This window comes from Hydractinia symbiolongicarpus, chromosome 5 (assembly GCF_029227915.1).
Source record: "Hydractinia symbiolongicarpus strain clone_291-10 chromosome 5, HSymV2.1, whole genome shotgun sequence".
NCBI classification, from domain to species: Eukaryota; Metazoa; Cnidaria; class Hydrozoa; order Anthoathecata; family Hydractiniidae; genus Hydractinia; species Hydractinia symbiolongicarpus.
In genome coordinates this window covers 27,172,539-27,194,273 of record NC_079879.1, presented here as the reverse complement: position 1 = coordinate 27,194,273, position 21,735 = coordinate 27,172,539, and the positions used below count along the sequence as shown (strand labels likewise).

The window sequence follows — 21,735 nt, the reverse complement described above, 5'->3', positions numbered from 1 at the left end:
CATTTATACATGGTCTGAAAAGTGAATGTTAAGTGTATGCCAATCACACGCGCTCATACCGATACATTACGTCATTTATACATGGTCTGAAAAGTGAATGTTAAGTGTATGATTCGACAAATTCCCGGCAAGCTCCGCTCAGTTCTCCAGATAAAAATAGTAGCCTTGTCGAATTGGTGTATTATAGCGTTTAAAAATCTATGATTGGTGTGCGTGACGAGGATCTACTAAAATCTATCTACTAAAACATTATGAAACTTGTTAAAATGTCTAAAAATATTTTTATATTACTTTGTGTCGCAATTGAAATGGTAAGTGAGCTTAGGTAAATGGCCATAAGTTCTGGATAGCTAGCTATAGCTGTGTGTATACGCTTTTGTCAACTAGCTAGCTAGTGACCAGGTCAAGCAACCCTCTTTGATGTTTTCTACAGTTGAGCATATATATTGCTATAGTTATATTACATCTAATGGCTTACATTTTTCAGGTTGACATGTTGCCATGTAGAATAAACTCAGTGGGAATATATTCCAAAAACAAACTAATTTCTTGCATCCCATGCATCAATATCTGCCCTGTCAGTGAAGCACAGTTTCCTCCTTGCAACACTAATCATTATAAAAATATTACATTAAAATGTGTCTCGTCGCCAAGCAAAGGACATTACTACATTAGAAACAACCAATGGATACAGTGTAGACATCCCTGTGATTTGGAAGAAGAAGTGGAAAGCACCCCCTGTACTTATGAGAGTGACAGAAAGTGCATGTGTAAGCATGGGTATTACAGAGACCCTGGTACTAATAAATGTGATCAAAGATGCAGTCTCTGTAAACGAAACAGAATTACTGATTATGTTCCAGAAGGTTATTGTTTGAGCATGGGAAAGAATCTTGTAAGTTATTGCTTTTGTATCTTGTTTACTTTAATAATACAGCTTGGTTCTAAAAAAAACTTTGCCTGAGGGCTTAACATAAGTTTTTCAGAAGATCTCTTAAAATGAGAAACAATTACCTACAGAAAAGGAGTAATGGTCTCCCAAGATTAAAATAAAAATTTATGACATTGGAAGCAAAACATTAGAGCTGACACTAAAACACAATACAAGAATGCTGGGGTTATTTCGGTGAGTTCTTATTGCATTACAGACATTTACTGTACATCTTTTTTATCAACTGTTGATGTTATTCCTCACTGTTAAATTTTAGTGTTAATTGATAACCATCATTCAAAATGATTAATGGGGAAAATGACCATAAAAATTTTAATTAACAGTAATGTGGCCGGAGAGAACAAATTTAAAAAAATATGATTTTTAAAGAAATTATTTTTTTCTTTTAAAGTTATTTTTCTTAATTTAAAAAAATAATAAAAAAACAGAAGCAATTTACTTTACTTTATTGTTCATTTTTTTGTAAAAAAATAAATAAAATAGTCATAACATTTTTTTCGGCTGCCCCCCGTCAATCAATCAATTTGTGTGACATGAGCGGAACCTGAAAAGAAAATGTCATACTGACCTGAGAGCAGGGACCAGGGAAAAATTTTAAGGTGTGAGTAAGGGAAAGAATTGCTATGTATTGAAAATCATGTAACTAAAATTGAATGGTGTTCAATGCATTGACTTAGTTATATTCCAGAAGCATATAAAATTATCTAGACAATGATCTAAATATTTTTTTAAAAAAATAATTTTAAATCATAAAAAAACGCCTTAAAAATGACCCCCTTGTTTAGAAAATTTGTTCCATTTACAAAACTAAAAGATTTTCATACATTCTGTTTGCAATTTTGTATTAACTACACATATATCTCGGAAGCTTTTTTGAATTATGCTTTGAATGTTTTTACTTTTAAAGATATTTCCCATCAAAGTTAAGTACTAAATTATTCCCTTCGTTTCATCACAAAAAGCATCATAACTGAGTTAGGTTTACATTCACACCTTAATTCAAAAAAGCACCCCAGATGTATCATTCCTTTACAAAACAAAGTCACCCTCCTCCTCAAAGCTTTTATTGTTTTGTAAATGGAGATTAAAACTATGACACACTCTCTGAAAAAATTAACTCTGTGAAAAAGAGTTTTAAATATTATTTAAAAGTTGATCATTTTCTGTATAATTCATTCGTTGCCATAGTAACGAATGTATTTCTAACACTTTCTGTATGATGCGCACATGTCTACTTTCTTCCACACTTTGATCATAACGAAACAACATGGGTAAGATAACAAATAATAAGAAGAAAGGACACATAAAGTAAAAAAAATGAAAAAATATAAAAAGTTCTGCATAAATATAACTATTGCTTTTTTTTAAATCTTTTTATGACGGTAATTGAATTATCGTAAAAGTTTGCTCGTCTGAAAGTAAGTAAAAATTATTCTCAAGATGACATATTTATGAACATTCAGAAATGTGTCATGTACAATAAGTTATGTGTGCTATGAGGGTAAAGTAGGTTTTTTGGAATAAAGACATTCTTTCAGATTGTTTCATATTTTTTTCTTTTCTATCAAAAAGTTCGTATTCAATTATATACGAATGCGTAAAAATTTTTTTGAAAAAAAATGAGATTTTTTCCCTTACTCACATTAAGAAGATCAGAATGCCGCAAATGTGAAAATATGACAAAGAGAACTAAATTAAGATTTATTTTTATAATTTTTTAATTAAAAATCTTTTTTGTGTAGTGTTTTAAGAAGATAACCATATTTATCATATGGTTAGAGTTTTTCTCACACTGTGACTGGCTAATCTACATGAAATATATATGCTATATTCTTACTTTATGGCGAGGAAACGACTTCAATTTTTACTTATTTTTTAATTCTACAGTGCAAAAAGCTGAAATTTTTTCTCTGAGGCAATTCCAATTTAATTAGTTGTTCTATTGGCCCAACCGACCCTAATTTTCACGAAAACAATAAAATAATAATATCAAGCAAAAATATTTTACAGGAAGAAACATGAAAAATAAACCAACATTTTCTCATTCCATCTCGTGAAAGTATAATGAGCATAGAAAATATATCAATGATGTTATTTTTTGTTGGTTGAATGTCCATCTACAATTATACTAAACAAGGTGAATCAATTACGTTACTTTAGGACCACCATTGGTAAGGTCACTGGAAGTTGATTCTTTGTTCATGGTAATTTGTTGCGATAAAACTAAAATGTGTGGTGCACTAATCTTGTAATCACAAAAATAGTTACGTGGTTAAACAGAAGTTTAAATTTAAATGATTTATAATAAAATTTAGCTACTTTCGCTAAAATAGTTATAATACAACTGAAAAACAAGACAGGTTATTGTTGTGACACCCTTTATCGTTATGATTGATATATATGTTTAAAATTATGCTAGCTAAACTGTGATACAGCAAGAGTTTGGTCGATACCATTTAGGAAAAATAATTAAAACAAGATAGAATACCCTTGTCGTAACACACTTCTCCGTTATGAATTTAAAAAAATGATTTTAACGCTAAGAAAGACTTTAAATATTCTCAACTAAACAACCATAGTCCGAAAAAGAATTTGCACTTAAATTTAGAATTTCCTATAAAACTGCGCAAAATACATTAAAAGAACACTAAAATTGTTTATTATTTTAAGTAGGAGAAGAATAACTTGCTGTATAAGTTTCCAAACAGTGCAAGTATAACTTGCTGTATATATTTCAAAACAATACAAGTATGAATAATTCTTGCTGTATAACTTTCAAAACAACACAAGAAAAATTCTTGCTGCATAACTTTTAAAAGCAAGTTTTTGATCATGCAAGTTGAGAACTAGTTACATATTTTTTAGTGAGACAAATTATTATTATTTGAAAATACATAGAAAAAAATTGTTGTCGTAACACCCTCCTCCGTTGTTATTTTTTATTTTTTTTGTTGTTGTTCTGACCATACATTCTTGATAAAATTATTTTTATTTTGCTGACCGACTAACCATAAGTTACTATCGACTTCACCCGTAGAACAACTAATTAAATTGGAATCACCTGATTGGCTGAAATAGCGTGTAAAGAGCTGTTCTTTTTTTTCCTGATTAGTTAAGAACTCACCAAGTAAAATTATTATTTTCTTAAAAAGTGAGAACTTGTTGGTAAATTTTTCCATAATTTTCTCTTCATAAAAAGAATTGTTTTTTATGTAACTAACAATTAATCATAAATATTCACTACAGTTCAATTCTTCTTTTTTTTTGAGAGTTTAACTGTGAATTTACTTTAGTGAGGCATAGTGCATTGAAGGAGTTTTGTCTTTAATTTGAGTGTTGTTTATCTTAACTTATTATACATCAGCAGTACTTATTAGGCCTGTTTAAATATTTTTGCGAGATAAATCACTGCTTTTGCTTCATCTAATTTGTATTGAATTAACATGAATATATTGCTCTAAAATTTATTTTCATTTAATTACATTGAGGCATGACATAAACATTGTTTTCTTTTTGAAATAATTACTATCTTGCGCATAATTTATCATAACTTAAAGAAAGATTATAAATTAAAAGACATGATCACATTATCTTGCAATACATTCTTTGCTGCTGATCTTATAAACTGTGATGGAAATTGAACAATCCTCTGCTGAGTATATCAAACTGCTACAATGATTTATAGTCGGTTTATATGATAAACTAGTTCAAGCTAGAGTATCGAAGCACTTGTTGAGGCTTGATGGCAGAAAAGTGTCTAATTTATGATGAATCTTTTGGGCAACATATCTCTCACTCTAATTCTGAATAGAAAAAAAGTTCCAAGTAAACAATTAATTGCATTAAAAAGGGTATATATTAAAAGTATTTTGACTTATTTCATATTTTTGACAAAAATTAGTAGATCTGGTCTAAACAAAAAATTAAATGTAAATGAAACCACAGAATGTCAAATACTAATATTTTTATCATAGTAACACTGTGTACAACGCTAATATCAATCATTTTTAAGTAAATGATTTTCATGATCCATTGTTTATCATTTTCCTTATTAGCCACTGTTCAAATTCTCTTAATTTAATTTACATATATTATTTTTGTTCCACAAACAAAAGTTTAATTAATTACACCACTTACAAATCTTTTCTGCGTGGATTGAAATTCCTGGTTGTGAACATTGCTGGAAGTGGTGCTACAGTACTGTGAAAAGGTTTGTTAACATCGTGGTTTGTGTTTATTTCATGTTACGCACGAACCACGATAGCCCACGATACGTATTTTTTTAAAAATCGTGGACCTCACGATCATGTTTCGTGGACTACACGAACGAAAATTAAATATTACATCGTGGCTTCCACGATAGATAACTTCTATTGTAAAACAACAAAGACCGTATTAGTTTATCAATTAAATTAAAAACCGCGACAAAAAAATAAATTAACATTTTTTTGTTTTAATTCGTTGTTATAAGGCTAGCTATATAAAAGATTTTAATCCTTCGTGAATCAAGCGCCGTCCATAGGGTATTAAATAAAACTGTAACATTTTAAATAATTCTTTCACAAATTTATTTCTATTTTTTTTTTAAAAACGCATCTCTGTTCTAAATAAATGTTATAAAGGTTGTTTCATTTTAGTGTTACTCATCGTCACAAGCATGGTATATACAATCAAGCGACTTTATTTCATGAATTTAAATTTTAAGGTCAAATGAAAAAAAATTTATACGACTATACGTTCTTATAACAATACGGAAGTTTTACGCAGAATATCCACTTCTATTCCCATGGTTGCGCTTCAAAAAATATGAAAGTCAAGATACTTGTTCTTACGGTTTTTAAACATATATACCTTACTGTCGCTAACGCTTTATTACTTGGTGAAACAGGTCTAATATTATCTGGCGATTTCTGGTTATTATACATTTTTTTTAAAAGAGCGAGGTTAGTATTTTTTTTACACTTTCTTTTTCCACGCCAGGGCTTCAACCCTGGGGGCGAGTTGATTTTTTTAAAGTTTTTTATAAGAGTTTTTTCGTAACCCTTTCTCAGCCTTAAATTTCCTTATTTGTTTTCTTCCAAAATATTAAAATTTTTAAATAGATTGTTAAAATTATACTATTAAAAATCTGTTCGTAAAAAGTAAAATAATAGATTCAGAAATACAAAAATTAAATATTTTTTTTTTTTTTACAAATATCTTCTCAATGGCCTGATGCTTTTCCTTGGCGCTCAATAACGACTGGAATTACAATGTGTAAATGGTTGATATATCTTTCACATTTCTCCCAAGTTACACCTGACCAAAAATCTAATAATCCAGCAACCAATTCTTCTTTTATTTTATGTTTTACCCGTCTTCGTATGTGATGTTTTAGTTCGTGCCACAACATCTCGATTGGATTTAAATCAGGGCTTTCCGCAGGAGTAGGCCAATAGTTGATGTTATTCTGTTCAATAAATTCAAGGACGTATTTACCTATAACAAAAAAGTAATTTATAATAATAATAATAATAATATGCATTTTCATCACTCTCGTTTTATTGACTGACAATCACAAAAATTATTTGTAAAATACATGTATATTTGATTTATAAGGAAGTTCTCATCAGAGTGAATAATTAAAAAGATCTTACTTTTGTGTTTAGGGTCGTTATCTTGTTGAAAACGATGTCCATCAGGGTAAACTCTTTGAATAAATGGCAGCAGTCCTTTTTGTAAAATTTCATCAGCATAGAATTCTTTTCTTATTATTCCAGTGAATAATAAGATATCCGTAGGCCCCCTTTTTGATATACCCGCCCATACATGTATTTTGTAAGGATGTTTTGCAGTGGGTTTTAAGTTTGGAAGACGGCCTTTTTTACGGAAACATATTTTTCCGTGATTATCCATCATGATGGTTGATTCATCGGTGAAGATTACGTCTTCGAACTGCTCATTGGTCCGAAGAAGTTTCTGACAAAACTCCAGTCTTAACACTTGATTCGGTACACGCACCAACTGGCAATAGCGGGGACCAGTTAGGGTCCAGCCTATTTTTTGTCTTGCTTGTCGAATGCATGATGACGAGACGTCAAGCTGAAATTCACTTTTAACAAGTTTTTGAACATCTACAAATATATAAAAAAATATAATTATATTATTTATGTAAAAAATGAGAAAACGTTAAACTTCTCCATATGCAAATATTTCGTACTAAGGGTAATAAAACGCTAAAAAATATTTAAAGCTCACCAACTGAAGTTAGTTCATCGTTGTTTTCATAGCATTTGTCAATAAAATTATGATGATCTAATGTCAGTTTTCTTTTTCGACCACTCTTTCGTTTTGGCGGTAGCGATTTCGTTTCATTAAATCTTCGAACAATTTTTGATATTGTTTGCCTTGAAATCTTTTTGCCATCTTCCTCTTCAATAATTTTGCTAATCTGCATATAGGTCATTCTTTTTTTGTTTAAGATTTATTATTCGCTGTCTGAAATATTTTGGAAGCACCATGTCTTGATTTGTAAATTGTATAAATGGTTTCGCCAAACAGAGCATCCATATTTAACTTTTTTTTTCAAAGAGAAACTAATTGCTCATCTGACTTTTAAAGACGCCGACAAAATTAGAGAAAGATACATCGGCAAAATAGATAAGACATAAAAGAAAGAAAAACTCGATGACCAAATACGCTTTTAAAATCTACTTTAATTTAATGACTGTTAAATATTTTGCATATATTTTCGGTTCAACGTTTTCTTGAACAGAGTTCTTTTGGCAAAAAAATATCGGCAAAACAATGAGATGTGTTTGAGACGGGCGTTATTAAAGTTTTAAAAACTGAAATTAAATTATGGTCAGACAAATTTAACTTTTCTTTACAAAATAACATTTCGTACAAAACATTTAATTGCGTCCGTTCGTTAAACTCAATAAAACAAATTACCGACGCTTTTGAAAAGAAAAAAAATTAAATCTATATAAATCGTGGAGCTCGCGAAAAAGATCGTGGGACACACGATCCTTCGTGGAGATAATTATATTAGCGTGGTGGCCACGATAGAATGTTTGAATATTTGTTATACACGAAGACTACGATTTTATCGTGGTTCGTGTGCACCACGCTCGTTACACGAACACGATGTTAACAAACCTTTTCACAGTACTGTACCTTTGTTGCCCATGCAAAAACGAATCCTCTGTGCCATGTACAAGGGCAAAGAATATTTGTTACCTAACTTTTTTAATTTTTATTTGTAATTTCTTTATTTTGGGATCGCTCACACAAATAAAATTTTCACACAGAGCTTTTAATGCTAAAATGCTTGTTTGCATCACCACGAGAGGCAACTAAACTATGCAGTAGAAAAAAAATTAAATTTTTTGTGAGATGTCATATGGTTATTTAAGCCCTGCCCTTTGTGACACACAAATTGTGCAAGGATTTCTTAGAAATCAGTTTATTTTAAAATTCAATTAGGGTTCTTCAAAGATTCTTTACTTTTGTATACAACAGAATGTTAAATGTCCAATAATACTTGTAGTGTCATAAGCATAAATTGACAACCATGGCAACCAGTATTGCTAGTGACCAATGCTTCCTGAATTTTCGTGCAAATAATTAACCATAATTAAACAACTTATTTTTAGCGGTGCAAAGAGGAGAAAATAATAAAAGATTCAACGACAAATTCACCCAGTGCAGCAACATCACGACAGCCAAATTCTTCAAGCATAGCGACAACAGAACTACTAATTTCGCAGAGTAAAACAACAACAGAACTGCCAAATTCAAGTTTTACAACACCAAAAGAGAAAGCGTTTAGTGAAACTGATGCCACAAAACAACAGATAGTATCGACATCAACAACCACCTACAGAGAAAATGAAAATGGAATCCCTTTATGGGTTCCCGCTGCTGCTGTTTCCGCTGTTGTTGTGGTACTACTAATTTTAATAATTTGGAAAGGTGTGTATCTTTTTAATAGTTTTGCTCAACTTTTATCTTCTTCTAAAGAATGTGCTATTTAACTTTAGTATATCAAAGAGGAAGAAATAGACACAGCCAATCTGACAGTAAGTAATGGTTTTATTTGATTCTTTACAAAAGCATAGAATCTATATGTAATTTGTATTTACTTCTGCAGTGGCCAACACTAGCAACTCGAAACCATTATACGAGTTACTGTAATAAGCAGACAATATATTCATTTTTATCAAACCAGTTTTGAAAACTTTTAAAAACATGTATTTATTAGTTCTCTTAAAGGGGAAGTAAGCTCTAATTTTTTATTTAAAAAAACAGTAGCTGCAACAAAAAAAACTTGAAATACCTATTTCTTTTCATATAAAAGTTTCACTAACTTGGTAAAAAGTTGTGTTTACTACGCGTGAAATCGCTTCGTTATTCTGACCCCTTTGCGATTTTAAAAGGATTGGGTCGAGTTGAAATTATGACGTTTTTTAGTTCAAAAAGTGTGGTGTGCTGGCGGTGGTAGTAGTATTAGTTGTTAATTTACTTGAACATTCGAGTTTAACTGCTTGAAAACATCCCAAATTGCGCCACCATCAACTGCATTAACAGAACTGGTAATAAAATGTTGACGATGTTGTAGTTTTTTTCAAAATTCCAAGCATAGAGAAAAATAAGAGCTTCGAAAAAGATGGTCACAAAACATTTGAGAAGAACTGGTCCCTTGCCTAAGGATTCAGGATTTTATATATGTTCCACGCACTTTGAGCCAGACTGCTTTGAAAGAGATCTTCAGGCAATTACCTGATTTACATAAATCATTTTATTTTGTATGTATAAGCCAAACACATGCTTCTTTCGTATTTGTTTATCAAAATAAAAAGATACAAGCTCGGTATAAACTTCATGTTCGTAACCAACAATTACATACCCAGCCAATAAAAATTATATTTTACACAATGATAATTCTTTCTTTTAATATTAATGATTTCCTAACAACTTCGTTTCGTTGATTCATTATTTTTTTTTCAAACTTACTTTGACTTTCAAATTTAAAAATTATGCACCTCACAACAAGTAAATGTTTTCTTCGTCGCTTTTGTTGTCTTGACAGACAGGGGGTAATGACAACAATTCGAAAATATCTATCGGCTTTAGAGTATTTATTGTGGATTACCCATAAAGAACACGATGGTATGTCTTTCAGAACATCTTTTTGTAATCGATTATGTACCCATCAAATCTATAATATATGTTTGTCCTAAAATAGGAAATTTAAAATTTACCCCCTGTTCATGTAAACTCATTGAAATCACATCATTTCTTCATTAGAACGCATCTTCGGTATTCTATTTTTTTCAATCCCTTCATCATTGTTGCTTTCCGGGCCTTCTTCATTGAATTTATGTAGTTGCATAAAATATTTCGGATGGAGAGCAAGATGCTTTTTTTCACAAAAGATTGTGTTGAAAAGTTTATTGTGAAGAGCTTGGTGAGAAACTTAATCATGTGCGAATGGAAAATGTATTTCCTTTTTTATCGGACTTTTTATTTTTAACACGATTCAATTTAACAATTTCGATTAATTGAAGACAGAAGGATGTTAAAGATATAAAATGGATATCACTCCAGTCATGATTATAAATATGAAAGACTTTATATTTGGCGAAATTATTTGTATTTTCGATCCAATTCGATTGCCTTCTTTTTGTACAACTTCGTCTTCATGGTTTGAACTTAAAAATTTATATTGCTCTTCTACGATGGCACTGAAGGGTCACACTTCCATACAACAAAAATTGAGACTTCTATTCAAAAAATTTAGACTTCCGTTTAAAAAAACAAAAACTTCTATACAAATAATTGAAATAACTATCTTTGAAAAAAATGCAAACTTCTATTCATCATTCTCTGCTTAACGTCCGTTTTCCATGCTAGCATGGGTTAAACGGGGTATATTAATGACCCTCTTCCAATCTGATCTAGACTGTGTTAGATCTAAACTCAACTTCCTCTGTATCAAGTCTGTCCTTATAACCTCCTGCCAAGTCTTTCTCGGTCTGCCTCTGGGCTTTGCCCAATGAAGTATCAAGTCTCTACACTTTCTTACCCAATTATCCTCCTCCATTCTTTCCAAGTGCCCCAGCCAATTCAATCTTCATATGTGGATAACATCTTTAATTCTACGGAGACTACACATCCACCTAACCATTCTCATATCATTCCTTTCTAAACGATCAAGATCTTCCTGCTTCACTGCCCATGTCTCACTACCGTACAACATAACACTTCTTACACAGGCCTCATACAACCTACCTTTTACCTTAATTGACAGGACTCTGCTAGTCAACAAAGGAAGTAACTCTCTGAACTTTTTCCAAGCAAAACCTATCCTGCAAGTAACACTTCTTCCAACACCCCCTTCACTGCCTAACATATCACCTAAGTAACAGAAGTTCTCAACTATCTCTAACGAGCCACTGTTGTACATCATTAAAGCTGGAAATACTTCATTCTCTATAATCTCACCTTTGCAACGCTTGCATACAAACTGTATGTCAGCTCTTAACCTTCCACTAATACTACTGCACTTCTTATGTACCCAATGCTTGCAAGTCTGACAAAAAATTGAGTTACTACCAACCCCTTTCCTGCAAACTCCACAAGGCCACTTTCCAACTACAAGGTCACACTTGGCTGCAATGCTACTAATCATGACTTTATACTTTGCTGTGTTTACCTTTTGCCCTTTCTCTTCTAGTCCTTTCTTCCACTCCTCAAACTTTTCAACTAATTCTTCCATCGACTCTGCTATGAGAACCAAATCATCTGCATACAACAACTCCCATGGACAACCTGTTCTGAACTCCATCGACAGCGCTTCTAAGACTAGAATAAACAACAAAGGACTAAGTACAGAACCCTGATGTACACCAACATTTACACTAAGCTCAACTCCAATATATCCAGATGCTTTTACCATCTCTGCAACAATACCTGATACTCCTGCAGCCTTGCCAATCTTGAATTTCCTAATAGCCTCCACTACCCATTCTGTCTTGATCTGCATAGCTGGCCCTTCTACAACATCATCATCAGACAAATTATCCTCGTCCCAATCAAACTCAGTGTTAAGCAACCTCTGATAATGATTCTTCCAAGCTACCCTTTTCTCCTCCTCTGTGCTAGCCAAAACACCTTCATCATTACGTATACACTTCTTACCTACATCTTGATTAGTCTTCTTCATTTGCTTTGCTATCTTGAAACCTCATTGCGCTGGTCTTCCCTTCTTAACACATCTGCAAATCTGTTTCTCTCTGCTTCTGATTTTTTATACACTGCTGTACGAGCGCGACGCTTAGCTTCTAAGTAAATATTTTTACTACCACCTGACTTCCACTCTTTCCAAAGTTTCCTCTTTTCCTTTATACACTGGTCAACCTCATTATTCCACCACCAGGTCTGTCTATATCTAGCTGGTCCTTTCGTCCACCCACAGGTATCATCAGAAGAAGACAATTCTTCAAAGTAGTCCAAGTACTTTCAACATTGTCACTATCACATTGACCATTGTGGGCTAACTGCTGAACTTTTGCACTAAATTGTCTTGCTACAATCTCTTCCTTCAGCTTCCAGACTTTTCGACAGGGCCTGTACTTTCCCTTGGCTTCTTTAACACTCTTCAAGATAATATCACAAACCAGCAACCTATGCTGGGAAACACACTCTTCCCCCGATATAACTTTCACGTCCTTCACCACTTTCTTGTCTGACTTACTAACCAGGAAGTAATCTATCTGTGTCTTACAACCACCTGACTCATATGTTATCAGCCTACTCTGTCTCTTACTGAATGATGTGTTGCAAACCACCATGACCGTTGCCATTCCAAACTCAAGCAATCTCTCCCCTTCCTTATTTCTGCTCCCAAATCTATTCATAATAATAAAAACTTTCATTCAATTCAAAAAACTTCTGTAAAAAAAATTGCGAACTTCTATAAAAAACTTTGGAACTTTTATAACTTTTTTTGAAAGGTTCTATCTGCTACCGTAAAATTAATGATACTAAATTATAAACAAACATGGACGCCGTGCTGGAGCAAATTGTACGCAGCCAGGTAGAATCGTACATGATGAATACTTCAAAGTCAACAGCAAGTAGTTGCTGTAATACAAACAACCCCGATGACGGTTCTTCAAGTTCTTCGAGCACTAGTAGTGCCAACAAAAAACGGAAACAGAAACTCGTCTTGACAATTTATTGTCAAGAGTTCGTCAAAAGGCTTCGTCATCCTCTTCGAAAAGTTACACACCTCGAAAGATCAAAAAAGTACAAGTGAAATGGGAGCGATATAATCCATTGAGAGAAAGATACGAAATAGTAAAACAGAAAGATGCGGGTGGATATCTATTCATCAAGGTGGAAAGTGGAACACCATTGAACACCATTTTGAAGAGCTTAAATACAAAGCTTTGAAGTTGTATTTTGACCAAAATGACTGTAATAGTTACATAGAGGCAGAATCAGAGTGCATGAAGTCGTTATGTGGTCCAAATGGGGAAACATTAGATGAAGATGAAGACCTTTGGGCATACATTGAAAGGAAAGGTCTATTTTTATCGAAGTGTTGGTTTGTTTTATCAACTAAATCTGTAGCATATGACCATGATAACGAGTATGTAGAAGCTGGTCAAGAAACTTTGAATAATGATTACGTTGAAACTTTCACTGAGAAATAACAGAACCAAAGGAAATTAGCAGGCGACATATATGTTCTGTTTGTCATTGCAGCTATATCGGAAACCAATGTATTATTTGCTTCCAAAATAATGAGTATAGTGCTTCTTGTATTGCAGATAGCAACTTGAACTTGTTTGGCAATTTGTTTGAACCTTCTTGATGATGACTCTGAACTTTCAAATGAAAACGAAGAAGAAAGGCCATCTTTAAATCAATTGAGAGAAAGAAGGATTCAAACTTTAGCTGGAGCTTCAATAACTATAGCAACCGGTGCGATCTAGCCTTCAAATTTGGATAATGCAAGCACAAGTTCTGATGTTACAGACGTAGTACAGCACATTGCTAAAATACACTGCATGACGATAAAGAAAGATTTGATGGATTTATTTATTACTAAGCAGGTGAGACCATTTTGTATTTTACAGTAATTAAGACCCTCTCTGAATACAATAAAACAATAATAAAAACACATGTCTTATTGAATTAGTTATCTTCTTCAAAGTCCAGGTATCCTAAGTCATAAAGTCCAAAGTATTCAGTTTATTATTTTATGTTGCTCTTCTATAATAACAGTTACCTTGTTGCATATATAGAATATAACACAATGACATAATGTATTTTGGTTTTCATCTTAGATCAATGTGACAGATGACATCCGATATATATGGATTGATCCTCGTGGCCAAGAAGAAAATGGTGCAGGGTCAGGTGTTTCTCGCGATATTTATTCTTCATTCTGGAATGAAGTATACAATGCATACTTGTATGGTGAGCAAGAAAGAGTGCCACAAGTTCGGCATGATTTGTACAAACAAGAGTGGCGTGCAATTGGCATGATCATTTTAAAGGGGTCTGTTGACACTGGTTACTTTCCAATCAGTTTGAGTCGAGCATTTTTATGTTTTTGTTTGTTCGGAGAAGTGCCAGAAGAGCTGCTCATATCTTCATTCCTGAAATACTTGTCATCAGATGAAAGTCAGTTGGTGACAAAAGCCATTGCTAAAAGCGAAGGTGAGAATGTTATTCACAGTGATGAATTTGCTGAAATTTTGGAACAATTAAAATGTAAAACTGTAGTAACAGAATCAAATGTGAAATCAGTTATCATTGAATTAGGTCACCAGGAACTTGTACAGAAAAGTCACATTATAGCCTCATGTTGGAAAGTTGCCTTTTCAGAGCTTAAAAAGAAGCCAAAATTTTCATCCATGGAGAATATTGTGAAGTTTTACGAAAGATTGGAATCAACCACAAAAAACGTTGAAGCCTTGTTCAAAAATGTCCATACGAGTAGCAGTGCTGAACAAGACTCATTCAATTATTTAAAGCGGTATGTGAGAGGTTTGGAAACCATTATGTTGAAAAAATTTATAAAGTTCATAACAGGCTCAGATAACATGGTTGTTGATACAGTAGAAATAATTTTCACGCGACCGGAATCGAATTTTAGTCGTAGACCAGTAGCTCACACATGTACACCAAGCTTAGAACTTCCTTCAACTTATAATAATTATTGCGAACTCCGTGAAGAATTCAGCAATATATTGCAGTCATCTGAATGGGAGTTGGACATCATTTAAACCGATTTTGGATTCTTTCTTGTTTTGCTATGTTTGAACTGACAGACAATAGAGTTTCCAGTATTCTGTTTTGTTAACACTTTCTTTATACAATTTTGGAGAGGGATTTTAGGTGCAATAAAAAATTTTGTGTCGATTAATTTTTATTGTGTTTTTTTATCAAATGCATGAATATCTGGGAAAATTGAAGAATGTCTGAAAATTATGAAGGGGTCTGTTTCATACTTTAATATTAAACACGTAATACTAAATTTGGATTAAAAAAAGAGTTTAAACAGTTAACTATGTTCTATGAATACTGTTCGATCTTTGATAGCAAGTACATGTACAGACGTAACGCATCTGAAATAACATTAGGAAAGTCCCATCCATTTTGCTGCATCAAAGTTTGTGCGAACTCCTTGAACTCGGGGAAACATTAGGGTGTGAATTCCACTCATCTCAAACAGTCTGCAACTCCTTGCAGATTAACGGCGTATGCAATCGACTAAAACAGGATCCGAACTTTAAAAACATTTAGGTTGGTCATATCTCTGAAAAATGATTTCCACCAACCAATGCAATCACGCTGTAAGGTAGACCAGTAGGACTCAATTTCTTTGATTTTCTGAGGAAGAGATAATACTAAAAAAGCCCAAGCTGTTTTGACTGTCAGTTGAACTATGTAAATAAACATGAATTGGCTCAATCAAATAATGTTTGGTACTGTCATCTGATCAGATTAATTTTCTCGAGAAGCCATCAATCCAACCGTGGATCGAAAACCCAAAGGGTTTCAATTTGTCATGACCGTCAATGTGCCATGCGTAATTAGGCCCTCGCGAAACATATTTGCGTCTGTGAAGTCGTCTGTTTAATAATGAATATATTTATGAAAAAAATAAAATGTGTTATAAAAGTTTCAAAAACAATTTGTAGAAGTTTCAAAAATTTTTGTAGAAGTTCTAAAAACGTTTCTAAAACCTTGAGAGATTTTATAAAAGTTTCAATTTTTTGTATGGAAGTTTCAATTTTTCGTATGGAAGTGTGACCCTTCAGTGCCATCGTACTCTTCCAACGACATTTCAGCCTTAAAACTGAATGACTTTAGAGTCGAAATGTCTGGAACAGTGTTTTCTTCGTCACTGCACAAGAAACTATATGATGCATTTTTTTTGTTTCTTATTCGAAAGTCTGTTGCATTAAAAGCACCAACATAGGGCCTCGTCTAGCTATCTCAATGTTTTGAACTATAAAACTTCATATTCAAATTAGAACCCAGTCTTTTTTATTTTGACACGCTTTTCTCAAAAAGTTTTTACGGAGATATGAACAGGGAATATAGGTATTTAGAGATAAATTCTTGTGTTTATGTGTTATTTTTCTGATTTTATAAGTTCAAATACAAATACGTAGTCAAAAAAAATTTTTTACATTTTTGAGGTTACTTCCTTTTTAAATTTAGCAGATAGACAAAGTAACTTCAACTGATAATCAGAGTTCACTGCAAAATGCTATCATTGATTTTATTGTAGTAAAGCGGAAGACATGGTGTCGCAATTTCTCATTTTATCTACACGATGTGTTTGATTTTTTTCAATTTTTAGTAAACAGTATCAGTACTGGTGATTCTATTGCTTTAATTTCTCAAGGTATCACTTTAGACAGCGCAATTGGTAAGTTCAAATTCCAGGTTCACTTCCTTTAATTTATAAGTACAGTTTTTTAGGTGATGTTCTAAAATTTGAAATAAAAAATAATGATTTTCTTTTCAGTTAACATTTACTTGTCCTCACTGTACTCAGAAGTACTCATTAAAGAGGAAAGTAAAAATATGGTAGACACTTTTGTTAATTTTAGGGGATCCTGACAATTTTCCATTTGCGTTTAAAACGGAAATTATCAACAAGTTTGAAAACCGACCTCATTCAGTGAAGAAAGCAAAAGCATTTGTTACCTTGGCTTGTAAAGATGCGCAACATTTTGTGCACCGAATCTCAAAGTTTGAAGAAGCCTTAGATCATGTAATGACTCGAGTCCCAGAAACAACATTCCGTCAATTAACCAAGTACTTTTCAAATATTGGATGTTCAGATGTTGGACAGTATATTAAAGCTAGGTTTCCATAAAACATTTTGAATAATTGAATTCTCTTATTTTTTTATAGCCCATTTATTTTTGTGCAGAGGGATTTTTTGCTAAATACATGTTTTTTTATAAGCAATTGAAATTTCAAAATGAGGCTACAGGATGCGTATAAAAAGTACTTTTTCGGGCTCAAAATATGTTTAAGTTATGCTTAATGGCAAAGAAATTTATCGGAATACGCTTATAGAAAACACATAAACAGGCACAAAATATGCTTATAAAAGATATTGCATTTGAATTTTAAGCATCAGTAATTACTTAAATCTCACTACATACTGGTTAATTTAGTCAAAAAGAATAAAAAGAAAAACTGCTCACGAAACAAAACATAAAAACTTTGCAACATCCTCTTAGGCTTCACAATGCTTAAAAATTGAGCCAAATTTAAGCCTACTGATGCTTATAAATGTCATGCTTCTAAAAAAACATATCTCTAAATACCAAGTTAAGATGAGCACACAAACATTTATGGTATGAAATAAAGGGCTATAAGAATTCGGGAATTATTGTATGCTTTTCTTTTTTTAAAAAATACTGGTAGTTATGTAGATATATTTTTTATATTTATTCGTGTTTTGTATTGTTGTAAATATGTTTATATATATGTGTGTGGGGTAATATGTAAATATAAAGTGTAAGACACTTATATTTACAATCATGAATCAAATTCAGTCAGTTATTTCACGGTAGAACAGCGTAGTTTTAAACACAAGGTTTCTTTTAATACCTTTTTAGTTTTCTATTTTATATGCCAGAATAACCGTTTTGTACATTAGAACTTGTCTTCTCTGTCAATTTTTACCTTAAAATACCTTCGTAAGAAAGAAGTGTCCAAATTTCTAATTTGTTTCTGTGACGTCAAGAAGTTTACCTTAAAATGCCTTCGTAAGAAAGAAGTGTCCAAATTTCTAATTTGTTTCTGTGACGTCAAGAAGTTTACCTTAAAATACCTTCGTAAGAAAGAAGTGTCCAAATTTCTAATTTGTTTCTGTGACGTCACGGCTTTAGTGGAAGTAAGTTCTACATCGCCGACGTATATTCTATATAAGTATGTAGATAAAATATTTTGAAGTAGCTGAATCTATGTAAACGGGACTTTTTGTCTATATAAATTGGACTTGTGCAGCTACATTTTAGTGGATTGTTTAAAAAAAAACATTTAAAGTGTTTGTTTAAATTGGAGACGAGTTTTGTGTTGTGTATTTTTGATGTGAATTGTCAATCCATGTGAAAAGAGTTTTATATAAGGACACAATGTTACAAATCATATTTTATTGGGATTAAACTTAATCTAGTGATAATAGACAAATTAGTGACTAATTTCCAGGGCTATTTGGGATTAATAAGCCCGAGTCTCTTTTTTTTCAATTTCTTTTAAAAAATCACTTTTCGTAAAATAAAATAAAAGTGTTTATCTTTGGTAAAGTCAACCAATTCTTATATATTCTAAATATTAAGTAATTACTAACGATTATTTATGTCTTCGTTAGATACCTTAGAATTACACATTATTTGCAGAAGAAATTTCTGCGAAATAAACATTTGCGGATTTGGTGAGATCCGCAGAAATTTGTTACCAAGTAATGTTTATTTTTTTTTCTTTTGTTATTTACTTTTTTTATATATTGTAGTCGTTGTTGCAACTTTTTAAAGCATTGTTGACAACTATGGATTCATCTGTTGGTAGATTTTCCTTTTCCTTCTTCTACGTCAGCAATGCTTATGGTTGCAATTTACGTAAGGAATATTACCTCTGTTAATTATTACAGTTATAATTAACATAATGAAGTTAATTATGCATTGTATTGTCTAATGAGATGCTAATTAATGGATAAAAAGAGGTTATAATATGGAATTCCAATAAAGAACAAAACGAAAGGAAAAACCATTTAGATTCCACAAATCAATAATTTTCATATCCGATCAATTTTGTTCTTAAATGGAAATCCATCTTTAGTATCGTTTTTGCACTCACAAGAAATTAGAAAAAGAGAAAAAAATCAAATTATCAAAGACAAGCTGGCTACATTCTTCTTTTAAAACCTTCTTGTGAGTGGAGGAACGTGTGATATTTCATTTTTACAAGTGATAGATCTTCGCTGATGCATTTTCCTTAAAACCATGTTTCATATTAATGAGCTAGTTATGTGAACATTTTTTGAAACGGTTTAAAATTTTTTATCGTTAAAGTTTCATATTTTGCTAATACATTGAGCCGAAATTCATCCCACCACATCAAAGTGAGCGGTCGTGCTAGAGAATGTAACTAGCAACTTTTCAACGCTGTGTGCCAGGCTTACGTGTGTGCAAAAGTAGTGACTCTGCAGTCTGCCATTTGCATTTGTTTAACACTTTTGTCGATATTTAAATAATTAGGAAAAAATGTCCAATATTGTAGGTGAAAAGAAAACCCTTGCAAAAATAATGAGGCTCTTGTGTCAAGCATTATGTTTATAAATAAATTTGTTAAAACAACTATATACGTGTTTGTTCAGAAATATTGTCACTTGTGATACATTATCTGTCCAGCATTGTATGAAAGACAATTTAAAAAAATAATGTGGTTATTTTTACCTCCAAACCTCAACTTTGTAAGTAAGGCAAGTTGAAACGAATCATGAAGTAAAAAAATTCTAGTCTGTTAAAATTCGATAATTTTCGAGCATAGTTTCATTTGGAGGCTGTTTTCGTAATCAACTGCTTTTGTTTCCAGAGAAAGTAAAATTCATAAATTGACGAAACAGATAAAACTTAGTGATTGATGTTTATAAACTAGTTTTTGTGCATGAAATCAAGAACACATAATTATCTTTAATTCTAATTTTTGTCACCACTTTTCTCCGAGATATATAGCATCGTCCCCTGATTGATGATTCGATAAGATGGGTTATTACATTTGGCTGAGTACAATATCACTGGTTAAAATCTGCAGATTTCTACAAAATAAACGGCGACAAACTTCATCGATGTTAACAATTATGATTTCGCCCAGTTATATTATACCATCGATGTTGTTTGCAGCGAGGATGACCAGGAAAGAGAGAGAACGAAAAAGTTTCTTTGATTTATGGAAAAATTGTTTTCAAACTTCAAAGTTAACCATAATTTTTCTTAATATATTTTGTGGACGTTGCAGATATCTATTACTTGAGTTTTTATGTAGTTTTGTTTTATGCTGTCTGTGATTTGTCCCTATTACGTGAGATGTTACAATATACACAATCTCTTGTAGCTATGCTTTATGTGTACACAACAAAGATAAGCTAATACTGTTTAAATAGACAGGAAATATTAACTAATTGGTTTCCGTTTGATAATTTTATCATTATTTCCCCGATTTATTAATTCTTCCTCCGCAATTAAAATTACTAATAAAACAAGATGGGTATACATAGGTCTTTTCACAACATATTTTTTTACACATACCACGGTTTAAAATGAACCAACCTTCAGAAACTGCAACGTTATTTGAATAATCCAAACTTGACTCTTATCCAATCACAAATGAATTCACAGTTTTGAGGGGGAGGGAGGGTGAATTCTGCCCTCTCTCCACAACTTAGGACAGGCTGCTACAAATTAAATCAAAGTTGGCACACTTATAGTACGTCATGAAAGAAACAAAATAGTAGCAACAAATATTTGCTTATCTCAGCACTTTTTATGATCAGAATTTTGAAATTTCTGTAATATACCACTACCTGATTAAAATTCAGTTACTTAAGTTGTAGAGCGAATTTTCGACTTTCTGTTTAAAATTTGACAGCAAATAAAAAATTATTATTATTATTGGGCTATCTAACCAGTTATTACTTTGTCTATTGTACGCATGCGTAATAGGTACACCTTTAAGCAACTGCATTTGAAAATTATTCTTTTTTATTTAGTCTCATCAAGTTAGTAAGTTTCAATGTAAAAGGAGGAACGAATTTCGCAGTCCTAAATTCGTGTGCCTTCACTAAATTGGTCTTAAAGGGACGGTTCACTAAAAAAATATATATCTTTTTTTTAATTTTAATTTTAATTGTTTACGATATCGAATCGTACATTGATGATAAAACAGAATCATATGATGAAGAAAACGGAACATACTGTGAAGAACAAGAAAACCGTCCAGAAGAAGTTGATGTTGCAGAACTTATGGGAAACCTTCACCCTTATTTGTACGAACCGGAAAAAGAGGGCGAACCATCCAGCAGCTAAGAAGAAGTCGATGAAAGTGACATGAGTGACGAAAACGATGATGGAGGGGAGCCACAATTGAGAGCTGGACACAAGGAATGGTGGTCAGTGTAAGCACGAAATAAGGGAAATTGATTGTTTAGCGAGAACAAATTTGAAGACAATCTTTGTATTACTCGTTCTAGTGAG

At 32.2% G+C, this 21,735-nt stretch overlaps 2 protein-coding genes across 3 annotated transcripts; both read left to right on the top strand.

Moving 5' to 3' along the window:
- Positions 1-133: 133 nt before the first annotated feature.
- Positions 134-19,923, top strand: LOC130645771 (uncharacterized). The gene is made up of 6 exons (XM_057451865.1): positions 134-311; positions 488-895; positions 8,590-8,908; positions 8,977-9,015; positions 16,824-16,892; positions 17,077-19,923. The coding sequence occupies exons 1-6, from the start codon at positions 252-254 to the stop codon at positions 17,343-17,345; spliced, it is 1,164 nt and encodes a 387-aa protein (XP_057307848.1). The 5' UTR covers positions 134-251; the 3' UTR covers positions 17,346-19,923.
- LOC130645772 (uncharacterized) lies at positions 12,819-16,810 on the top strand. Of its 2 annotated transcripts, XM_057451867.1 has the most exons (3): positions 12,819-14,058; positions 14,293-14,668; positions 14,837-16,810. In XM_057451867.1, the coding sequence occupies exons 1-3, from the start codon at positions 14,014-14,016 to the stop codon at positions 15,235-15,237; spliced, it is 822 nt and encodes a 273-aa protein (XP_057307850.1). In that variant the 5' UTR covers positions 12,819-14,013; the 3' UTR covers positions 15,238-16,810. The 2 variants fall into 2 exon arrangements, with proteins under 2 accessions (XP_057307850.1, XP_057307849.1); XM_057451866.1 differs by having other exon boundaries at positions 14,293-16,807.
- Positions 19,924-21,735: the final 1,812 nt, after the last annotated feature.